At 37.4% G+C, this 24,549-nt stretch overlaps 1 protein-coding gene across 1 annotated transcript in view; it reads right to left on the minus strand.

The window, feature by feature from the left end:
- PECAM1 (platelet and endothelial cell adhesion molecule 1) overlaps positions 1 to 22,906 on the minus strand; it is a 33,785-nt gene extending 10,879 nt beyond the window's left edge. The window contains exons 1-14 of the mRNA XM_009287699.2: positions 22,610 to 22,906; positions 22,443 to 22,469; positions 20,305 to 20,598; positions 19,039 to 19,338; positions 18,683 to 18,952; positions 17,814 to 18,074; positions 16,542 to 16,823; positions 12,633 to 12,914; positions 12,114 to 12,221; positions 11,212 to 11,239; positions 10,619 to 10,689; positions 9,876 to 9,932; positions 8,118 to 8,186; positions 2,946 to 3,002 (exon numbers count right to left, since the gene is read on the minus strand). Coding sequence (XP_009285974.1) covers positions 2,946 to 3,002; positions 8,118 to 8,186; positions 9,876 to 9,932; positions 10,619 to 10,689; positions 11,212 to 11,239; positions 12,114 to 12,221; positions 12,633 to 12,914; positions 16,542 to 16,823; positions 17,814 to 18,074; positions 18,683 to 18,952; positions 19,039 to 19,338; positions 20,305 to 20,598; positions 22,443 to 22,469; positions 22,610 to 22,643 — 2,140 coding nt within the window. The 5' untranslated portion in view covers positions 22,644 to 22,906. The remainder of the gene's footprint in view (positions 1 to 2,945; positions 3,003 to 8,117; positions 8,187 to 9,875; positions 9,933 to 10,618; positions 10,690 to 11,211; positions 11,240 to 12,113; positions 12,222 to 12,632; positions 12,915 to 16,541; positions 16,824 to 17,813; positions 18,075 to 18,682; positions 18,953 to 19,038; positions 19,339 to 20,304; positions 20,599 to 22,442; positions 22,470 to 22,609) is intronic.
- Between the last annotated feature and the right edge of the window lie 1,643 nt (positions 22,907 to 24,549).

The following is a 24,549-nucleotide window of genomic DNA, read 5'->3' on the forward strand; positions in this document are numbered from 1 at the left end:
ACAATGCTAGTGATCAGCATCCTCCTTAAACCTCTCATTATATCAGAGGAAATCTAGCATCCAACTAAAGAGACTGACATTCTCTATCTATAGTACTATTATTTGACTTTCAATCAAAATACTTGATTTTTTGAAGATACTAGACTTGAATTTCGCAATTGACCTGCTTCTCCTACTGTTAACGGGTTAACTGTAGTTAACCACATGCAGATCTGGGATTTGAAATGTGCATTTGACAGTTTGTTTCTGTCTATCTTTAACGTAACACCTCTTTAGGCCTGCTACTCAGAATAAGGAAAGCAGCACAGCAGATAGGATGGGAAGTCTTACCATAGTGTGATGGAGACACTAAAATGATAGTAACAGGAGATAACATAGCCAATACCAGGAAAATAAAAAGAAAAGGAATAATGGCAGATGCTCAGCACACTGCCAAAGGCCTGGGGCTTGGGAAAGGTCAGAGCGTTATCTGCACTATGGATTCATGATTTGGGATAAGGACAAGCAACAGCTGTAGAACTCAAAATACAAGGGAAGTTGGTTACTGACATGGCATCTGCCTTACTGGGGACAGCAGTGAGAGCCATCAGAAAAATGAAGAGGAAAAATATTTCAGCTCAGTCACAAAGAATTGCATCAGACGTAACAACTACTGACAGCTCTTCAGCTTCCTCTCTAGTGGACACAATTTCTGGAATGCACAGACAACTCCTTGAAAAGACAAAATTGCTTATGAAGCACTCAACTCTAATTAAACAAACCCAAACCACAATAGTTACCTACAAACAAATAATAAAATGTTACACAGGTCTTAGGTGTTAAATCTGTCAAACTGTGTAGCTGACACCAATTCCCAAATTCATGTAATTTCCCCAGAGGACACGTTTGTCTGAACCATTAACTTCCTGAAGTAGATTGTACCCTTGGGCATTTGCTCAAAAATCTCAAAGAATATTCAAACATAGTGAAGATCATAATGGTAAACCAACTTCTGCACCCACTAGTAATGTTCAACATCTTTCACAATTGGCCTTTAATATACTTATATGAATATATATTAAAGTACTTAAGAAGATAGATCTATTTCATAGGGATCCTCCACTACATTTATACTTTGCCACCTTGCAATCAAACAGCCTATCAAAAATCAAAGCAAATGTTACATTTAAATAGACTGTAATGTAGCTATCCAACTAACTGCATAGCTATGTGATGCACTGCTTATCTAATTGAAACACTTTTCCTGTGTATCAGTCAGGAAAAACAGACGTGATTAAAACAATAAACTGTCACTATGTTTCCAAGAATAACTGAAACTGTATAATGTTATGCATAAAAGAGCAGGTGGACTGCAAGATTAAGGGACGTTTGCATATCATCTGGCTAATTCAGCTCAGTCTTTCAATCATATCTCATTTTATTGCAGTTTCCACTTTATGGCAAGTACAGTCTTATAAGTGCTTTGAATTATAGCTCTGCTGTACCAACCCTGAGTTTACACTACAACTCACAAAACATCCTTCTAGTATATAACACTTTCCGTCATGTCAAAAATAGGAATGGTGAAAGGTGTAATAATCACACCTTGGCAGAAAGCAAGTGAGGGGTTATACAACCAGCTTCTGCAGCTTGTTACAGGTCCAATTCACACTCACTGGAAAACGTTTCAGAACATTAGTGGCCTTTGGGTTCAGCTCTAAAATGAGCTGGTTTTTTCTCATGATGCTGCCAGGTGATCCCACATGAAGTGCCTAGCCCTGTTCTTTAGTGTAAAGGATATTCTGCTTTTCACTGCAAGGCTGTGAAAAATGAGTACAACATACAGGCTCAGCACCAAGGCAGGAATCAGGATTCTGAAATTCTATTTGCAGTGTTGTCACTCTCTAAACACATTGCCTTAAACAAATGACCTAATCTCTCTGTTTATTCAGCTGTAAGATGGAGATAAAAATTGCCTTATAAGTCCTCACAAGGGAAAATTAAGTAATGTTTTCTAAAGTACTTGGAGACCCTCACATGAAAGATTCCCTAGAAACAGAATACTGTGTCAGAGCAGGTGGGAAATCCCTTATAAAATAGAAAAATAGCAAATTAAAATACAACGACCAAAAATTAAAAATGGCACAGAACAAAGCTACTTGGTAACACAGATGGGGACAAAACCTGAACAGTTTACAGCCCTAATATTTGCAAATCTAGACTTCCTAACACAAAGAGAGGAAAGGAAATCCTTTCTGATTTAGTCTTTGACAAACTATGAAGAAACACTTTTAACCTACTGTCTCTGAACTCATTACTGCCAGAACATTTACAGACAGTAATTGCCAGTAAGCTGCTAATGCCCGCATACAAAAGCCTGTGTTACAGGAGGCGGAAGGGTAGAGTGGCTGGCACATACAATCCGAGACAATTTTTGATGGTTCTTAAAACAAACAACCCATCCTACTGAAGTGATCATATTGCTTTAGAGGTTTTTAGAGTTTGTTGTTGGAGGCTTTATAGATATTTACTGGGGTTATATCCAAAACGAGTGTAATATTTTATGACACATGGCAAACATGCTCAACTAAGACGAAAAGTGTTGTTCATGAGCAGTTTGAGATAACACAACATAACATCCTAATCCCTAACAGGGCATGTTCAGCTCCAAATTCAGATACAGATGTATGGCCCAACTACTTAGCAGATACAGTACAAATGGGCTGAAGTAGATGATACAAATATTAATCTCATTGCATTAAATATAATTGGTTTATGAGAAACCGTGAAGGTGTTACACAATTTATCAACACCTGTGATTTCGTAGCTGCCCTTCAGTATGTTCCTATGTGACTTGGATCTCTTTTTTATGGCATTTATATTCTAAACTATTCAGTCACAAATTTATCCCTAATCTCTATACAAATGCTTCCTTTATGTGTTTAATTTTTCACTAGCTTACTTACCATTATTAGCTTTTCTGATTTCACTATAAACTGTTTCAGTCCCCTTCTGTACAGGAGCTGGAAAATGTATTGGCACAGAATCAATTTCTTTTCTTTTTTTTTTTGTGTTTGCCTTATGAAAAGCTCCTTAAACAAACAGAAGACACTGTTTTACTTTCAGAGGAAGTAGTTAACATAAGCAGCAACGAGCCTGTGGAGTCTGTATGAAAAAGCAGTTACACCCCCTCCCCCAAACCCAGACTGTAAGGTTCTGAGAGGGAGATGTCTCTCCCTCTATATAAAAATGATGATGAAAATAAGCTTCCCTTTCCAAATTTGACTTTAACATTCTAATAATCTTCTCAAATTGATACTGCTTTAGTTTTACAGAGACATCTACCACTAGAGAATAGTTTCTCTGGATCACTTTGAAGAGCTGCTTCAATTTGTTCTAAGGATTTAGGGATCCTAGACCTGAGGAGATCTATCATTTGGAAGACTAACTACACCCCCTTTTGGCAACTAGCCTGATTAAATCTTATGGGCACAAAAATAATCTAATTTGCTGTTGTTTGTGAAATGTCTCAGAAGTATATTTGCAGATTTCACCCTGCACAGCTTCTATTTAGGTGCTACCCGGGAAAGGTCTCCTCTCAGTTCCTCAGCGTGGTGGACTATTCCATTAGTGCACTGAGATCAGGTGGACGACATAGCAGGAGTGAAGGCTAAGAAGGCTTGTGGAAAGATAGAAAGTAAGGAGAAAAAGCAGACAGAGAAGATTTGTGCCTACAAGGACACAGCTGGGATACGAATAAAATGTTAGTCTTAGACACATACTTTTCAGACTTTCAGGTTTACAAATAAGACCCTGTAAACCTCTGCTCTTGTATGAGATAGAAAGCAAAAAGCTCTTCCTTTTTTGCTGTCTGACATCTGTCAAAACCTATTTGCAGAGTTTTGATACCAAACTACAGGCACTTACCCCAGTAAGGAAGGGGCAGAGCCTTGTCTAAAGGCCTGAAAATAGCAAGAACTCAGTTTCTCTGTGGTCAGTGTAAACACAGCTCTGGCTAGTAGGAGATTAGAACAATTTCCTTGATTTCTTGCATGGTTGTAAATTAAGAATCCCTGGGCAACCATAGTAAAGCAAAGTGCTCCAGAACTCTGCATTTAAAACCACTTTCTTCATTTGGTACGAAGGCCTATGCAGGCAGGGTCTAGGAGCTTGCTGTTCAAGGATCTCAAAGCGTTTTAGAAACATTCCTTCATTTCAGTTAAACTGAGTCTCTTAGAAAACCTCAGAATTCTATCAATATCACCTCTGAGTTCTGTGGATCTTCAATAAACCAAGAAGTTAGATTTTTCTAGTTAAAAAAAAAAAAAAAAGAAAATGGTTGTTCCCTCTCTGCAAGAAACTGGAAAGAAAATTCACATTTCTGGATACAGAGTCCTGTACTTTAGCTTTAAAAAAACATTTAAAGAATTCAGACATACTGATCTGCAGCCAGACTCAGAATCAGGATTGTTACTCTTCTGCTTCGCTCTGAAGAGCCTAAGTGTCTCTGGCACCACATTTTAATTTCCCAAAGCTAATTTCATTTTTTTTAATTCTGTTAAGCATCCTTTAAATGTTGGGAGCTAACACATCAGAATTGAGCTGCAAAACTGCTATTAATTTCAATGACAGTAGGAGTTACACTTCACCGAGTGCCTAATCACAGCTTTCAAACTTGCAGTTTTGGCATGAACTTTCTTTACAAAATAGTCTGAAGATCTTGAAGGGCATTTCATATGCTTATGGACTATTGCTTAAATGATCAATTCAATTTCCAGTGAAGTAAGGAGTAATCTTCTCAGAATTTTAATGAGAGGTAGCTCATTTCATTTGGAACACTTTTTTTTAGCAGATTACAGTCCTATATCTACTCCTGTTGACTCTGTGGAAAGACTTGGTGGGAGGCATTTCCTTAGCTTGCTTTTTTTTTTCAGACCCATTTCATTAAATTGTGATATAATGCCACTGCCCATGTTATTTTCTTTGTTAATCTTCCAAAAGTCATCTCAGCACTGAAAAAATGTGCTAGGAGAAATTACTTGGATGATTTGACATTTTGTTCCCACTAACTTTATAATGTTGCCACCCTGCAGATAACTAACCAGCTATAAAAGTAAAAGAAGGAGCATGTTCCTACTCAGCCATGATTAGCAGTTTCTCCCTTCTCACTTTAGGGATATTTCCTGATCTTACTTTAGCACCAGCCTTTGTTTTTGCTTGGATTAACAATAAAGGGTCTAAATCACTATGCCACCTTTTTGCACAACTAAGCTTTAGAAAAGATAAGCACTATATTTTTGTCAAACATATAATCGCCGTAAGTATTCAATTTAATCATTCCCTAGAATTACCACCTCTTTAAATATCAAATTAACATTCCACTGTGACTACCCCAAATAAGAGCTGGACTGTGTAGCCCCAGCTCTACCTCGTATTTGTCTAGCCTCTTCACCCCTACTTCAAAAAGTAGGTGTCAAGTTATGCCCACGTGGAAGTTTTAAAATAAAGCAGTGAAACTTTGCTTCCAGCAAGCTTACCACTATCAGTAACACTGTAATGAACCCTGGTTTTCACTCCTCATACAGAAGCATAGTACATATAAAGCTCATGATGCACTAGCCTATTCGCCATTATACTGTGTTAAAAAGTATTTCAGAAATGACCAGCTAGTGCAGACATGGGTGAAACCACTGTTTTCAAATGTAAGTAGTTCTTTACTGTCAAAGACAAGATGTACATCCTTCTACAATTATGTAAACTTGTTTTGAGGTGGCATTCAATTATTCCTGATTCCCAAAAGTGACATAAAGGCTACTGTTATAGCTTCAATACTGCAGCATTTATTGCAGTAGTCTTTCACAATACACAAAATATGATTCTCCTGCTCCTGAAATGAACATTAGTATTGATATTGACAACAGTGGCAGGAGGAACAAATGACTGGGAAGATAAATTAATTTGAAGTTAGTCCTGAGAGATCAAAGAAATCTGGAGTTCCTCAAAAGGCAGAAGGAATCAGAATCTATGTGCAGCCTGCTGGATGAGATATGCATGCCCAGAGAAAAGGTAAGCGTGATATACTTTGTCTTCATTCAGAAAATAGGTGGAATCAAAAGAGGCGTGATAGGGATTTGGAGCTAGGTGATAATCTGAAAGGTCTGTTCCCTAAGAAGGACTGGTCATAATCCACAGACAGACATGAAAGAATATTATGATTTGAAACAAAACTTGTACAATAACATCAGTGTGGCAGAAGTATCGGTGTCAGTCCTATGGCTGAATTATTTTTGTGGGTGTACATGATTATTACAAGGGTATATAAAGAAACTTGGCTTTGCTTCTCTTTTCCCAAGAATAAATCTCATCCTGTTCTCATTGTGATAGGCAGTGCAGAGCTGAAAGAATTAATCTTGCAACTTGGTTTCATACAACTCCTTCCATTTAAGCAGCACCCTCAAGATGCTCTGAAAGATTAACACATTAAATACTTGCAGTGCAGTTCCCATTTATGTAACCAAAGCATGCATTTGCTGAGCATTCACTTGTGTCCTGGGTGCAACAAAAGAAATAGATTAGGGAGCTATCATATCTCAATATACTTAAAGCATAGTTCAGTCTTACAGAATCAATTAATGTTCTGTATGTCATACATAGGTCTGTAACATGAGACAGCATTCAGTCAAAATAATCTGATCTCATTTACACACCATCTTTTAAACATTATTTTGCAGTTTGCAGTTTAATGGCGTTCAGTCTACATAGCATGGATACTATCTTATTACTCAGTCTGGTATACTGGAATAGTATTATATATCCGGAATGGGATGAAAAGGCTATTTTTAGAGATGCTGATCTTGCATTTAATAGGGCTTTTAATTTAAATAATCATGCACTAGCATATCTTTACCATTCTACACCATTGTATTGTATAGTGCACGCTCAGAAACAGTTGGAACAATTAAGTATTAGCCCTATTGTGAAAAAGAGTACAATTACTATGGTATCTCAGTGCAGAATTGAGCAGAGGTAGATAAATAGCATGCTTAGAACACAGGGAAAACTCTGTGATGAATGATACCAGCAAGTGAAAACAGAGAAAGAATAGGAGGACTGGCTTTTCCGGGAGAGCTTTGCTGCCAAGCTTGAAGAGTGAGCACTTTTGCCCAAACATCTGTATTACTAATTAAACAATCATGTCTTTGGTCTCTGAAATAAGTGAGTGGTCCTTCCTACCAGGAAAAAGCAAATTTATCCATTTCTTCCTCAGTCTGCTTCTTATTCAGCTAAAGCAAAGAAGCTAGAGCACAGCATAAATGTCTCTTGTGGGTTTTATTCACTCTTAGCTACTTGAAACTTTTTGCAAATTTCTGAAAGATTTAACAGCTTTCAACACAAGGGCGTAATGATATCCCAGTTCTCCAGATGACACAGAATGATTGAAGTGTGCATTTGGGTGTTGAGAATAAATTTCAGTGGATATTTCTCCTTCAAGGTTGCAGAGACATGTACCTTAGCCTCATGCTATGAGGTCTGGTTACTGTTACTATAGAACTACAGGCAGGAGGCCAAAGTTATCCGGGCATCAATATTCTCATTTCTCTGTTTAATGTGCCACAAAATCCAGGATGGTCGCCAGGCCTCTCCAGACTGAGAGACTAAATCTACGCTGGTCTCTCTTCCTTCTCTATCACAAGTGGATTACAGCTTTGACCCTTCAACTAGTTCCTTTATAAAGGAAGAAATTCCACTGCTTTCTGTTCTCTCAGTTATCCTACACTGTGGCTAACCTCACATGGCTCTCAGTGAATTTGGACTCTATAACATGAAGATTCACAGCAGGCTGCCTTCTGCTCAGAGCCACAGCTCCAGCTGGGAGCCCTCCTCTGCACAAACCTCATGTGGATGGGAAGGGCAAGTGCACGAGAGGACCCCAGGGGAAGGAGGGCTGCAATGAACAACAGCATGGTTGCCACAGCATCATCTAGATTAAGGAGCACTACTGGCATGAAACTGTCATGCACACAAAACACAACCTGCTCTTACATTCACAGGTGCCAATATCAGACCAGTGTCAGGGAGTAGTAACATGCCCAGAGTTGCTCCCAAAACATAACCATAGAGGCCAGACAGTTTATTACCTCTGTGAGGATCAAGCGTTGATACTTCAACTTCAGTGTACTCCACCTCAGCACTCTCAAGGTCAGGTCCTGCCCCAAAAATATCAAGAAGATGTTTCTTTGTAGGACTGCATGCTTCATTTGAGCTGTGGGCCTGATCCTGCTGCCACTGAAATTAATGGACAAGTCCTCATTGACTTTGATAGGTGCAGGATCAGGCCCTACTTATGGCAGATGTGAGTTACTCTGCTAAGAGTTGTAAGGCCAACCCATTCCTAAGGGTCATCCCAACCTGAAAGGCAGTAGACCAACTCAAGTCAGATTTCTGAAACTGTGGGACGTGCAAATTGTACCTAAAACTCTTACTTTCAATTTCACACCTTCAAAAGTGGCGCAACACAAATGGAGCAGGGAATTATCTGAGATTCTCCCATATTCCTGCTCCAGCTCCTCTCTCTTCTATTTCTCTCTCTGCCATTCCTTTCTCCTCCTTTTCTATGGCTGCTATGGCAGGACACTTCCCATTGTCCACTTTCCTCACATTTAAAGCCTTCTCCAAGTCTTTCATGGCCTCCCTTATCACCTCTCATACTCTCAATTTCTGCTTTGCCAATAAGCAATTTCAGCACTTTTCTCTTATGTTGCCCTTCAAGCTCTCCATAGAACATCTACCATGGCAACCCATCTTCCTCCTCAAAATGCTTCTCTGCCACAGTGCCCAGAGAAAGCCTGACAATGATTAGACACCTGATTTACTAAGACTACTGGCTGACAAGTACTGGCTACGTGGATACAACAGACACAAGAAACAGCCGTTGCTTTCTACTCTGTCTTTTCCTTAGGGTGGAGATGGTTTTCTACTAGATTTCTGTAAAAGTTGCAAGGAACCACCACAGTCATCCAGACTGGAATCCTGCAGAACTGCTTGTGGATTTTTTAGAACAGAAATTAGAGAAGGATCTAATGATTAGAACAGCAAAGTTTTGGAGCAGCCTTCTGATAGCATTGGTGAAAGAAGGAAAAAAAAAAAAGCTGAACAAAACAAAAACAGTGTTTAAGGTGGTATATTAGTTAATAACAAAGTTTAAATGACATGCTTCCTACAATAGCAGTGATTCTGAACAACAGATCATACACATATTCTGTGTATGAGAATACTTTCACATCAATATAACAAAAAAATACATGGGACAAAGTATGTTTTCACATATTTAAGTACTATTCTTTGACTAAATATCTTAAAAACACCAGTCTTGAAGAATACAAAATGCTAGATGATGCACTACTTGATGACATGTTTTAATGAATATATATATATATATCCCACATGGTGTCTCAAGGTATTTGGCAGGTTATTTTATTCAGATTCCATAGCAGATTATGTTTAGGTTTAATGCTTAAATATTTCAAGATCTGCAGAAATGAAGAAAGGACAGAGAAGTAAAAGAAGCAGAATTCTGCAGAAAAGATTAAAAAAAAAATTCTGAATATTTGTTGTATAGAACTTAAAATTTTGAATCTAGGTTGTATTTTTATACCATCCTTCATTACATGGCCTGGAATCCAGCACAACTTGATAATGCAGTTGATAAATGGGTCCTATCGTTGTGATTTTGCACATAAGGAAAAAGAACTAAGCTCAGCAAAGGAAAGAGTCTTCCCCAGTACCAAAGAGAAAAAGGAAAGGACTGGACCTATCAAATCCTGACGGCTACCATTAGAAAACATCACAACTTTCAATCATAAAATAATTCTTAAATCTATTAAGTATGAAATTACCTTTACTCTCATCTGTTGATTTCATGTGATTTTCACTATCTTCAATGTAACCTGATCCTAAAATATTAAAGCAAAAGTTGAGCTGACAAAATATTTATTATAGCCAATCAAATAAATGAGTTACACAGCTGCAACTCCTATTGTCATTATGTTTATTTACATATGAAAAATTCTACTTTTAGATTCACACCTAAGACATCCATATAACACAGGTGGGAAGAATGTGGTTTTTTACATGGTCAGCTAAAAAACACCCAAGGGGTAACTTTGTTTATATCAGGTGCTCTAAACAACATGTCCACCTATCTTTGTAAAGTGCATTGAGATCCTGGAATGAAAGGTGCCCAGTTACGGCAAGTGCACATCGCTATACTGTGGCCACATCACAAGACCATGAGCCACAACTCAAACTTCCTCTCTGAAATAAATTTTCTTGCAGCTGTGTCAAAACTGTCAAAAACAGAAAGTAATTTTCTTTTTCCATGATTTCTCCATCTGTAATATTGTTAACTGATTGCCTGGTAGAAATGTCTGAGCAGACGTATAAACCCATCTTTGTATAAGAAGTTTTGTATAAGACGTGCTCATAAAAAAAAGTACAAAGACAAAACAATAGAAGATACTTGGGAGAACGTTATTGGTATTCCTCTGTATTCCAAAACCACTGGGCCCTTAAGTCCAAAACTTTAAATAAATGTTTAATTAAGCCAACTCACTAATAGTCTTACAGCAAAATATCCTACCTGAATAGTAGTCTCCATCATTGTGTTGTCTTGTCAGTTTTTCACTTGTCAAGTTTGTAGCCAAGGCAGAACTGAAAAGCAAACCAATAAAAGTTGATGTAATTATCCAAAACCAGTCAACAGAAACAACATAATGATATGCAAAGATCAGTCATTGACTATGCTGACTACCACACATTCTTAACTATTGAAGCTAATGAAAATTTTGCCTTTGTCTTTAAGAGAAGCACAAACAAACTTTAAGGTAAAAAATGTTCTCTCTTGCATTATTCTTCTTTAAGACCTCTGTATTTTTAATTCTATATCTAAATGCATTCAAATGCAGGCCTGACATTCTTCTATTTCTCTTAGCTGGCCTTTTTTTTTTTTTCTATTTTTAGCGTATTTCCTCATCCTGTTGTTCTGTAAGCAGGTGGTACATGAAGCACAACCATCTATTGTCTGCATCCTGTTGCTGTAAGCAGGTGGTACATGAAGCACAACCATCTATTGTCTGCAGGTGTGTGCCATAATAAACTATATTCATATGGAGGAAGGCCTCCAGCCCTTTAAACAGAAATACTTCACTGTTACCATAAAGCAAGCCATCTTACCCAGACATCTCCATGGATGGTCCTTTAGCTTGACAGAGAAAAATAAAAGCATCTATTAATAGATTGCACAAGTAAAAGAATTTAAAAGTAAAAATCAAAACAAAAATATTGTGATTATCTACTGAAGTCAGAATAATTTCTCTTGGCTATCACAAAATTAATTACCTAGTGCCTTACATCCTGTTTATCACCCAGGTCCCTTAAATGTCTCTTTCACAGAGAACCTAAGATCCCAAACCCCAGACTTTAGCCTGGCCAATTTAAGCAGTCTGGGATATCCAGATACTCCAAATTTTCCCAAATATTTTGCAATGTACTGCATATCACAGGATAAACCAGATTTACTTATTTTCTGAAAGAACAAGATCGGAAAGAAAACCTTAATGATAAAAGACAAATCCTTAAATGAAATTGTATTTCAGTGTGGGGAGAAAAAAAACAACCCCACAACCTAATAATCTTAAATTTGTTTCATGAGGAGTAGAGAAGTACCTCAATTACACCTGAGTTGGGACCCCAAATCAAATTGTCATAGTTCTATAAGGGATCAAAAAACTCCTCAGGCCCTGTCTGCCTCTACATTGCACGGGACTGGATTCCAGACCTAGGACTGCATCAGAACAGTGCAATTCTGGCCTATCTCCAATAACCTTTGCTTCACTAGTGCCTTCCCAGCACCATTAGTTAGATGCTCCCATTCTGCCCAATATACTTAGAGAGCTTCAGCACACTTGCAGCTTAGATTGGGCCACCCAGCATTTTTAAGTAGGTTTTTAGTTTTTTAAAATTGTATTTAGTCATGTCCTGAAGCCTCACCCCCACAAGCCTTTGCTCCTGAAATAAATGCAAATTTAACTGTAATATATTTGTCACCAAACAAATAGAAGGGAACCATTCATTACCCTTTTTCTTCTTACACAAAAACCACCATAAAGTGAGAGTTACTGCTCCTGCGATAGGTATTAGGACAAATGCAGCAATGACTCCTTTCTGCCAAGCCGCTAAGATGACTGGAAATAAGACAGACATGTTTAAGAGAGTATGTACAGTGATGGGTCATCATTACCAACTTCTCCAGTTCCTGACCTTTCATTTTACTACAAATTGGCCTTCTTACACACTGGGGAAGAACTTTAAGGAGACTTGCATGTAAGTTCACTAGTGAGCCTCTCCTTTGTGACTGAAAACTCAGTACAACAACGGGTTGCTTTTAACTTGCATCTGGCTCCTTTGGCTTTTAAGCATCCCTTAAACTTAGAAAAGTTAGACAGTCTCTGTTTATAAATGGATCTCTCTGTTTAACTTCTGACAATGGTGGAACAAAAAACAAGTAAGGGAGTTATACTTAGTAACATCCCAGATAACATGATCTCACCTGTCCTAATGACATAGTATGCAGCTTATCATAAAAGTTAGCTTACCACTGATCGTTATGGGATGGCTTTTCACATCCACATTAGCTTTATTAGAAGCCATGCAGTAATATGTGCCTGTGTCCTGCCTGTTCATTGTTTTCTTGTGCCACACGATGCTGTTTGCATTTTCACTTTTTTCAAACACAAGAACTTCATGATCAGTTTTTCTAAAAATCCTGAAGTGGATTGGCCAAGATCCTTCTTTCACAGAGCAGAGAAAAGCAGTCTCACTGCCATCTTCCACTTCTCCATATGGAATACTGCCCAAGCTGGCATTCCTGATTGGTACTACAGAGGAAGGCACAAAGAAAACAAATATTAGCACTATTAGAAATAACTTTGATGATAAAATATTGTATTGTAGAAATACTTGCTTTAATGCTTAGTTAAACAGAGACTGAATGCACAGTATTAATCTTTCTGAACAGCCTCTGCCAGACAGCATCCTCTAGTAAATATTTTTATACACCCAGAAATAAAGAGGGCACTATAAAGAAACAAAGTAGACACAGAAGAAAACTACATGCATTCCACAGAAGTCAGCCAGCCTCTTTTCTTAAACTCCTTTGGATGCCCCTCAGGCCCCAACCTACAAATTATTTAATTTTCAGTAATAATACACTCAGCATTTGATAATGTAAATCATTATAGTTCAATTTATGTAGCTATGCTTTCATAGTTATGTAGAGTTATGCTATTTTATGCTAACTGTATTACATCTTTCTTGTCACATTTAATATACAATAGTGAATATCAGCAGATAATGGATCAAGTTCTTCAAAGGCATAAGCAAGTCCCAAATTCTAATGGTTACAGAATATAGCAAACACAATGAGAGAAGTTAGTTTACATTCGAACAGGTTGTAAGAATATGTATAGCCAAAATATAGTCTTTAAGTTTGCTGTTTTACAAATTAAGTATATTAGCATATACAGAGCTAGTGTAGGAGCAGATGAGCATCAGCACTTATAATTACATGGGGAAAAAATGTACATACATTCTGTGATGCAAGTCTATGTCAGTAGCTTCACAAAATGTTTGGGATATGAAGCATCTGTTTTGCTAAAATTACTAAACAAAACTTCTCTGGAAATATTATAAATGTGTTTGGGGCAGGGTCATGGATAACAAAAGGCAGATGCAAACGAGGAATCATTAAGGCAACACTGGTACAGAAGCAGAAGGAGGAAACCAAATCTGATATGAAATGATGCTAGTCATGAAAGCTGTATTTGTGTTAGATAGGAAGCAGGAAGCAGATTTAGATATAAGATGTGGGTTACTGTGACTGATCCCATGATAGAGATGATTGCTCTATGAAACATAAGTCTTTTTTCAGATCTGGTACAGACAGAAAGGACACAATACAGAGAATTCGAAGCCACCACCTCAGGAGTGGTGGATTGCAGAAGATTGGCTCACCAGGCTCCAAAATGTGACTTACTATTCAGAACTTCCAAACAATGTCACAATATATCCTGAACCACCGCTCTAACAGCTGGGATACACTAGTTCCAGCAAAGAAATACCCACTTGTTAATAGACTAAGATTATGCTTTGTATTTGTTTATTTGTTACTTGTTATTTCAAATAACCTTGACTTTAAATCTCACTGGATAAATCTCTTCAGAGTTTTATCATTCAGCTTCTCTCTAGTGTTAGCAAAGCATATCCTGGTGGAACTGATGAACTTAAGGTGCAGTCCTACTTCTATAGTCTAGGCAAATGCAAATACTGTATTAAAAGACCTGTTTGGGGGCTCAGAGAGCGGAGAGCATGTCCCTCAACTGTGCAATAATCCAACTGACTCAGAAGAAATCGAACAATTCCAGATATATCTGTTCTAGTCATATACAACTCGATGTCAAAACTCAGAGAGAAACAAGCCCATTAACCACAAGTTTATCTTAATAAAACCAATACAATTCGGGTTCAAGCCAGGACACAAAACTGAAAACTCCCTGGTAGAGAGAGATTCTCTCTTCTTTTCAATAGGTCAGGAATAGACTTCTGCTCTGGTACTGGACTACTTTTCCATAACCAGGTTAAGTAAATCTAAAATACTGCTGATACATTCAAGAAAAGTACCAAGGAGCCAAGGATATGGGTTAAAATGGCTCTACAAGTGGATCCGCCATCACCAATTCCCTTACTTACAGTCCCAAAGAACTCTCTTTTTTCCCAATAGCTGTTTGTGGTTACTACCTGGTCAAATAACATTGACATAGGTGCCAATAACATGCATAGGATACACAGCTCTACTTATCTTTCACCACATGTTGCCAAACTACTACCAAAATAGTCAATTTTTTTGACAACATCAGACTGATGAAACTGACCAATTCTGAACCAAGTAAGGTAGAGGTGACACTACTGAGCAGACAAACTTTTTGAAGATGTTACAGGCAAATTATTATTTCCTTTAGTAAAAGGTCAATACCTACAATTAGTTGGTTCCTTCTGTAGATTAAGAATATTCTCAGGTCTGCCAGGAGCAGCAGCCACAATCAATGCTTTATTTCCACTTGGATAGGAGACTATTATTTCTGCTTGCCTCGTTCACTATTAAAGATGAACCCCAACAAGACAGTATCTTGTCAACATGAAGCCTGCAACTGTTAGGGACCTTCATCTAGTACAGAAGGCTTCAGTATGCCTCCTCAAACAGCTACTCTGTTCTCTACAATTATTTATCTCAGATTTTCAGATTAAATTCAAGGTGCAATCCGTATCTTGGGTACATGATATCCAAGAAGCTTCCTTAAGGCCTATAGCAAAACCTTCAGTAAACAAATAAGTTCTTTGGGCACACAGGGAACTGCTTGTGATGGGGACAGAACATATCTAAATCAGTGACAGAATTTTCTTGAGCCAAACCTTTGAACCACTAGGATCTAAACCAGGAACTGTCACATGAAACCTCACTACCATCTACTCCGAGTGCACCAAAGAAATCTACAGAAACACAGAATACTGGTTAAAAAATCCTACCAAGACAAGACGCTCCCTTACACGCGTAATGATGGAAAACCACACGCACATGTTTTAAGAGTTATCAGTCCTGACACCCATCTTATGTGGCCTACTATAGAATTATTATTTGCTTCGGTTTCTCTTCATATCTGCCAATAGCACACTTGCAAATCACAGCTTTTTCACTTGCATTCCCCTTCTTGGAGTACTGCTAAGATTCTCAGCGTGTATCAGACATCATGCTGTCTTCTGTGGACTTCCAATTCATCTTCTTTTTAAAGCTTCAACTACCAACTTCCCTCATGGGCAGAGGAATTTTCCCTTTCTGCTTCACACATATTTGTAGATCAGAGACTTTGCTCATATACAGTAACGCCTAGTTGCTAATAAGGCATAATAAAAGACTGACTCTCAGAGCTGCTTAGCAACTGCAGCTTCTGGTGTTGAACATATGCTCAGTGCCTCTGAAAACTGCAACTAATAACAGAGGTATTTAGAGGGATTATTAAAAGTACGGATTTACATCTTTTACCAGGAATCTAGTTAGCTCAATTATTTTAGTGAGTAAAATCATAGACTAATTCCAAAATCATTATGTATACATTTAATCCAGTCCTATGAAAATCAAACATGAAGAAAATGGATCTGGTCCTGAAATTTTAATCATTAATTTTACTAAAACAGCTTCTATAAAATTTCAAGTCAGATCTGTTTTTAACATTAAAATAAACTCAACTGTAGTTAACTTGATTCAGATTACTATCAGAATTTTTACTTTAGTGACAAATAGTCTGTGATATGGATCTCCAACTATTTTTAATTCAAGTGAGCAAAAATTTGTAAACATTTCACATCCATTTTGCTTAGTCCATCATTTGCTGCTACAGTTTCAAAAAATCAAAATATGATATTAGACAAGAAGAAGAATTAAACAGACTTACCTATTACTGTGATGTTTAGAATATTGCTAGTTTTCATACCACTGGAATGATTATTTCTAGCATCACATTTGTATCCTCTTTTGTCATTTTGTCTAATATTTTCATCCAAGAACGTAGCATATGTATCATTAGTTACTCTTTTCTTAACTTCATTTCCTTTGTAGAACGTGAATGTTATTGGCGGTGTTCCCATCACTGAATGACAGATTAACCGTAGAGGCTTCCCTAACACCACCTCCGGTAAACCACTGACAACGGAAAGAGTTGGCTTGGAGACTGGAGCTAAAAGGGGAATAAAAGAAAAAAATGTTGCAAATTACACTGTATAAGGCCAAAAGATACAATATTATTTTATAGAAAACATAAATATACAATATTTAGCTAGTTTGCACACACATCCTATATTGGGAAGCTCTTCCTCATTGATAGAATGGAAGCAGGGGGTGACTTGAACAAAACAAAACCCATAGATAATAGAACATATGTGACTTAGAATAAAATAGCATACAAGGAGAATGTAAAGGAAAACAAAAAAAGGATCAGTGACACAGCTGTGGATCATCCAAACTCCAGAACTAGCTCTGACCCAAGGACTAAGTCTGTAGAGCAAAAATATATGCAAGTACCATTGCATGTATTACCTGAGATGGATTCTGCAGCACCTAATCAAGGACCTCTGTTTCTGCAGCACAGTGAGTCACAACCCAGTTAATCCCCCTTATCAGACTTGAAAACCGACTGTGCTTGTTCCATGAGAGGGAAGGAAACTAGGGTGTTTATAATTAGCATGCTGGTGAGGGGGTTGTATTGATAGCAAAAAACTTGGCTTTTCTGGAGTAGAGCTATCCAGATGACCTCCGGCTCACATGGCTTTCTGCCTGGAGGGTCAGGGGGAGGGATTCAAGGCAGACACTGACAGTTTCAGATCAAACTGATGAGTGAAAGGTTTGCAGAACATTCCCAGCTCCTGCAAATGGCAATGAATGAGAGTTTATTTGGCACCTAGCAGAATCAAGGGAACACAAGGAAGACATGCTAACTTCCTTCTCCTAGGGCCGGCCCTGGAAAAGTCTGACTTGATTAAATCACAATAGGCCAAATCCTCTACAGCTAAAGATTACCAGCACATCTTACAGAAATTAATTATGCATGAACTAATAGACTCCCTGCTAGTTCATGGACTAGACACTGATTCTGTAAACGGATGTGCTTGTATATAAGTTTTGATTTTTTCCCCCCACCACTGGGTTCTAAGCCTGTGTATCAACTCACCATAAACATTTATCCTTACAGGTTTGCTCTCCTTGACTATTCCTTTTACTTCAGCTTTACAGATATAGGATCCAGTATCATTCACATTAACTCTCATTGTTAAGTTTCTAGAATTTGTCAACCAGATGTCTCCATTTGAATTTTTCCGTAATATAGAGAAGTTAGCTTTCCGAAAAACACTAATGTTGCAATTCAAAGTTAACTCTTTATTTTCATCCAGCTTACTCATAGAAGCAGCCAATATTGGCTTGGGGAATAACTCTGCAAGATAAAAAGAGAACAAATTCATTCAAATTGAGCCTAAAAGAATATGACTACCTACCTCAAAGTATACAGAATGAAGGACATACTGAAAGTTTACAATGAGGTAAAAAAACAAACCTGTTATTTTAATATAATAATATGCAATTCAAAGTTAACTCTTTATTTTCATCCAGCTTACTCATAGAAGCAGCCAATATTGGCTTGGGGAATAACTCTGCAAGATAAAAAGAGAACAAATTCATTCAAATTGAGCCTAAAAGAATATGACTACCTACCTCAAAGTATACAGAATGAAGGACATACTGAAAGTTTACAATGAGGTAAAAAAACAATCATGTTATTTTAATATAATAATATTTTCAGGGAAAACAGAAACTTAGCAATCATTTGAAACCACTTCTCATATGTGTTATGTGAAAGTATTATTTTAGCTGGAAAGTATTGGCAGGCAAAAATCAGAAACCGAAATCTAAATCTAAATAGCCTTTAACTTAGGGGAAAATTTACACTTAGATCTGGAGGTTACACTTGCATCTTGAGTTCTACCAAATTTAAATTTAAATATTAATCCACTGAGTAAAATCTAAGATGAACAGAGGTGTTACCTGACACAACAACATTCAGTTTGGTGGTTTTAGATGCTCTCCCTTGCTCCACCTTACACAGGTATTCACCACTGTCCTCTAGAGTAGCTACTGCAGAGTATTTCAAAAGTCTCTCATCTCGTACACTGTTCAGTATTGTTCTGTTTTTCTGGAGTATGATTTCAATGCCACGCATTCGGGCTACCACAGTTGAGCATTCAAACTGTATTCTGTCTCCTTCTGTAATATTGCTTGACGGCTTGGCATTCAGAGTAGGCTTTATAAATGGTTCTGCAAGAGAATACATATAAACTCATGACCCAAGATTTTAATTATAGCAAGCAAAGAAATGTAGAAAGAAAAGCTAGGCAACTTACCCCTGACTGTAACAAGTGTTTTGTTGCTGTGTACTGAGCTTTCAAATTCAAGTTTTACATTTCTCTTACCAAAGCAATCAAATTGTAAAATATTATCTCCCTCTTCAACAGAAAATTCCACTACAGAAAAATTTCTGTATGGTTCAAATACATGTTTTTCTTTAGGTGTTGAATTCATCTTTATCTTCCGGAAAAAGAAATGCAAAGGAGGTACTTCTTCTGGCAGCTCACAACGTAATTTCACAACTTCACCCTCTAAAACTTCCTTTTTCTCAGCAGTCAGGATTGGCTTGGTCATTCCTTAGAACAGAAAACAAGAAAAGAAATAGAACATTACATAATCCTGAAATAAACACTATCTCTGATGATTATGGTACTGATATATGCTAATGAAGAGATGCAAATAATTTGCAAGAACTGAGCTTTTGAGAACAGTTCCTTTGATGTGTGGGTACATGCCAAGGCACCTTCAGAAGAACAAAGTGTCCCTCAAGAGGGTAATACAATCTTGATGCAATGTGTGAAGTATGAAACTCGCTGTTTTGAAGATAAGACCACTTCCTCCCCAGTACTTCCTATTGCCACTCAAAAAATGAGCAAGGGAAGAAACTAAATGCCATCTCAACTTCTGTACCTAGAGGTGCAGGCCTCTGAAGAAAAATTACAGGCCCCGCACAATCCTGTAACTATTTAATGCTGAATGAATTCTTTCCAAGTTGCTTTTCCAAGGGGAAAAAATGTCACTTGCAGTCAAGAACACATGGCTAGAAAGCGTATAGATGGAGGTCGCCCCTGTTCTCATAAGAGATGAGGGAACAAGACTGATACAACATTGTCTACAAAAGTAGTCCACAGTTGATACTAGCTTTGGCAACGGCTATCACAAGGTGAGAATCTCTATACTCCATTTCCAGCTTTTCCAGTAATCCCACACCATCTTGTTTATGATCTATAGGCACAACCTTTCACAACTAATACTTTCTCCAGTCTAGGGAACAGAGGCTCAGGACAGAGGGGATGGTGGCACAGGAGACACAGATTGCATTCCTGACTATCACTGATCTGCCATCTAGCCTTGGGATAACGATTTCATTTCTGTGCCTAAACATGAGGATTTAGTACTAAACTCTTGTAAAGCACTGTGATGTCTATGGATAAAAAACACTTTGCAAGATATCTTATTTAGCAGTGAGTATTATTACTTCTCCTGGAAGGTTGTTCTCTTTTTGTATCTTAGAAAACTGCCGTGTTTGAAGCAATACTCACCTGTTACCCAAACATGTAAGGAGTTACTAGATTTTGTCTTTCCGCCTGCTTCCACAGTACATTCATACTCTCCTGTATCTGAGGATCTGGCCATAGATATTTCATACTGTGCATCTCGTTTGTCTGATACAGTCATGAACACAAGCTTGCCATCCTTAAAAATTGTAAAATTATGCTTCAGCTGGAAATCAGTACTTTTGCTAATGTCAGCATGGCAGACAATTGACATAGGAGCTCCATTCTTTACTTTGACAGATGGCTGAACCTTGATTTCAACTGTGTTGAAAGTAAAAACTAGATGGAAAAAATAAAAAAAGAGTTATATTTATTTGCAACTAGTCCAACACAATACTGTTATCTCAAGCTGCTACATGTTAATCACAAAAATTAATTCACTGTACCCTAGTAGCAGGTGTTACAATTTTTGTGGTCAGATCTCATGGATGTTGACAGTGGTAGCAGCTTTACCTTCCACTGCACAGTTATACTAGAGGCAACTACTGATTGTCACAGCACACACTGTCCATCTGCTCAGTCTTTGCCTCGGGGGACCAAGAGAATGATTGATTTGGCCATACTTATGGCCAAATCTACTAAATTCCCTAGAAGACACAGAGGACACTAGAAGAGGTTTGCAACTACTTCTTGGTTTTCCTTATTTCTCATGGTTTGTTGTCTTCAACTCTAATTGGCAGGAGATCTGAGAGGTGAACAAAACTTTGTATTTATGCTTGTCTGAATAAACTGAAAAATGACAGTAAAACCCTGCTTAGAGTTGAATTAAACCCCAAGCCAATTCATCCCCAATTAGCAGAAATCCCTGGAGTTATCCCAGTATTTTTTATCTGAAAGTAAGGTTAGGGTTATGTCATTCAGCAAATTCCATTTAAACATGTAACTCACAAGCTTGGGATAATATTAAATCTCTAGTTTAGGATAACTAGAGCATAACAGAAGATAAATTTGGGTTCAAGTTCTGCAAGCAACCATGTACATGCCTAACTTTACATTGTTGGCAGTCCAGCAATCATACTCTCAATAGTCCTTAGCAATCATATCCTGATTAATTCAAATACAGAATCATCTGCCGAAGCAACACTTTCAATTAATTTAGAATTTAGATATGTTAGTCCCTGAAAAAATATACTGAATACAATATTCCTATTAAAAAAAAAAGTGCTTTAAGCAATAAAGTTTATAATAGCATTTTATATATATATATATAGTGCTTCTGTGTTTATAACCACAGCAATGATAAATCATTTGTAGCTTAAAATTTTATAATTATTAGAATCCTGGTATAATTAATATTTTTATTCACACAGCTAGATGAACAAGTAAAGAGAAAGATTTATGAGTTCATTCACTTTCCCTTCCTTTAGAACTTACAGCTTTTGGGTATGCCCATTTTGGCCAGGATTTGCATTAGAAATTTGCTACTAGAACAGGAAAACTTTCCTGCATCTAAAGAAGTCCCTTGCCATGTACACTTACCAGCTATTTATAAATTGTCCTTGCTAGAGAGAGTTTTGGGCATAAAACCAATGCAAAAATTGTAAATTTTTTCACGTGAATAGACTACATGACAACAAGAAGCACACATTTCTCCCTAGTGATGGAAAAAAGTAAGTATGCAGTGTGTACATGCTGGAAGTCAGCAAGATAACATAAAAAGTAAATGCATTCCTTTCAGAACGCAAGTTGTGTACTCTGTTCAGACATGATCTTTTCTTTTGCAAGAAAAAGAGCAAGAGAGAGTGCCCTTAACTTATATTCTATAATTTTATCATACCTCCTTGCTTGTGGGCATGAGAGGGTTTTTTAAAGACCAAACCAAAATGCTAGTAATTAAATTTCCTTCCTATCTCTTCTCTTGTATGCCTCAGTAAAGTGAATTACACTAGAAAAGATTTCACCAAAACATTTATTAAAGTATGAGCAGCACATCTCTCATTTAAACACTATACCAAGAAACACCACCAAGTAATACCTTTTTTTTTTTACATGGTCAAATTTTGTATTGAGCTATAGTACAGCAAATCCAGATAAACTCTGTTATGGATGCACACCAACAACTGAGGAAATATTTAAAGTACTTATTTTAAATTTGTATGTGAAAAACCCCTATTATTACCTACCTCTCTCCTGAGTGTAAAGTTCTGAACCTGGAAAAAAATAAAAAGAAATGTTATTTTCAAAGCTTACAGATTGAGAGACAGTGATGGGAAACAGTAAAAAGCCCCAACAAACCCCAAACAAACCAGAAACACATGTACCCACCCAGATATTTAGTTATCAAACTTACACTGCAAGAAAATCACCAGAAGAGCAAGATACATCTCGTTCCTGAAGAACAGACACTTAATTCCAAAATAAAACAATATTCATCATCAGAGGTGATGCCTCCAGCTACTAAAAACAGGTTATGGTTTTTTCTGTTGTTGTTTTATGGAAATGGATAAAATTTTGCCATTAAAATTCTAAGTTTTCCCAGATCTTCAACAGAAACTGGCTAGATCAAGTAATAGTTCCCATTACTGGAAACTGGAAATGGCAAACAATGAGAATCTATCTGCTGCTCACAGGCAGATTACTGTTCAGGAAGTGACTGGACTTTTCCTGAGGGCGCTACCAAATGCATTTGCTTTGTTTAATTTCTTAAGGTGTATTAAAAAAACAAGAAGTTCCAATGACATTTATCCTGCAGTTCCTGTCAATACGGGTATTTTTAAGTCAAAATTAACCATTTACAAACACAAATTACCTTCACTATTTGACCTCAGCAGATCCTTGAGCAAATATTTCCCTTCATCATGACATGGAGAACTCTTTCAGAGAATACATGTACATAATTACTCATTTTTCCCCTTTACCTCCATTTCTAGGTCTCTCATCTTTGCTGTGGCAAAGAACAGCTTTACTGTAGGGTGCAAAATAAATCTGAATTATCTCAGAAACCATAGCTACTGTTGTGTTAGACTAGAATATTGACAGGCAGACCTCTCATACTACCATCATATATCAAAAACACGGAACTGCGCAAGATTTTATTTTATATAGTTAGGACAGTGCAAAACACACACAATCATAAAACTTAAACCCCACAAGAAAAGAACTGGTTGGAGTTTCATTTTTCAGCAGAAGTCTGAAGCAGCACTGGCACAGTCTGAAATAGAGAATACTCTGGAGCAAGAGTTAAATCTGCTAGTAGCTTGACACTGTTTGAATTCAGGCATCCCTGAGAGATCTTCTGACCTTTTCCGTGTTGTTTAATTTTTTGCAATGGTATAAGTAGCCTGACAATATGACAGCCAGCCTGAAATCAGGGGTGATTAATTCTGCTTCCAAAACACTGAAAGCAGAAATCGAGCAAATGTGATCAGAGGAGGAGGAAAAGTTGCAAAACATTCTACTACAGCTTTTTGCCCTCAATTTCCACTGGTGTAAATATCTGCCTGAGATACAGTAAGGAACTGATGTAAAATTCAGAACACCTGAATTACTCAACCTCCTTTAACAAAATGGAGGGGTTTTTTTCTGATTATGGACAAAAGCCTGAAGAAAGTAAAAAGCCTAAAGAAAGCCTAAACACAAGTAAATCAGTAGCCATCAGCTTTGATTTAGGTGGATTGTTCTGAAGAAGACTAGTTGTGAAGAAAAGTAAAATGTAATCATTATCCAAAATTTCATTACCATGACCAGTCTCTGGATATTCAAATGGGGAAGGGATGGGAGAGATGGGCAGAACAAGGAAAGCAAGAGGATTACAGAGATGCTGTCCTGTCCCTATCTCTCCTCTTCTACTTTTCTTACTTTGGTACTGTCATTTTTTTGTATGAATGTGCTTTTAATCTTAAATAATCTGACAATGCAGAAGTGGCAGATTGAAGCACCAATTTCATTTTTCCAGAAAAAATTTACTCTGTAACTTTTAGGAATTCAATGTTTAGTACCTTTCAGCTGTTCGAGATATTCCTTTCTCGGTTTATCAGTCCACTTTTAAGTCAGACTTAAGTCATTCCACTTGAGCCCTAACACTGACTCAGTCTATAGGCTTGATACAGTGAGTTGAAATCATGCCCTTCAAAAAGCGTTTCTCAGGTTGTGTGTCCCAGAACTCCCTAAGTAGTGATTTAGTTATTCTTGAAAATCGAGCACTCAACTCTTAATCCCTTAGTTTCTTTCCTTCGTAGACAGAGTCAATGCTTTCCTTTACTTCCAGCGACATTTTCCAGGCTTGTTGAA

Source organism: Aptenodytes forsteri, unplaced genomic scaffold (genome assembly GCF_000699145.1).
Source record: "Aptenodytes forsteri isolate BGI_AS27 unplaced genomic scaffold, ASM69914v1 Scaffold153, whole genome shotgun sequence".
Lineage (NCBI taxonomy): Eukaryota > Metazoa > Chordata > Aves > Sphenisciformes > Spheniscidae > Aptenodytes > Aptenodytes forsteri.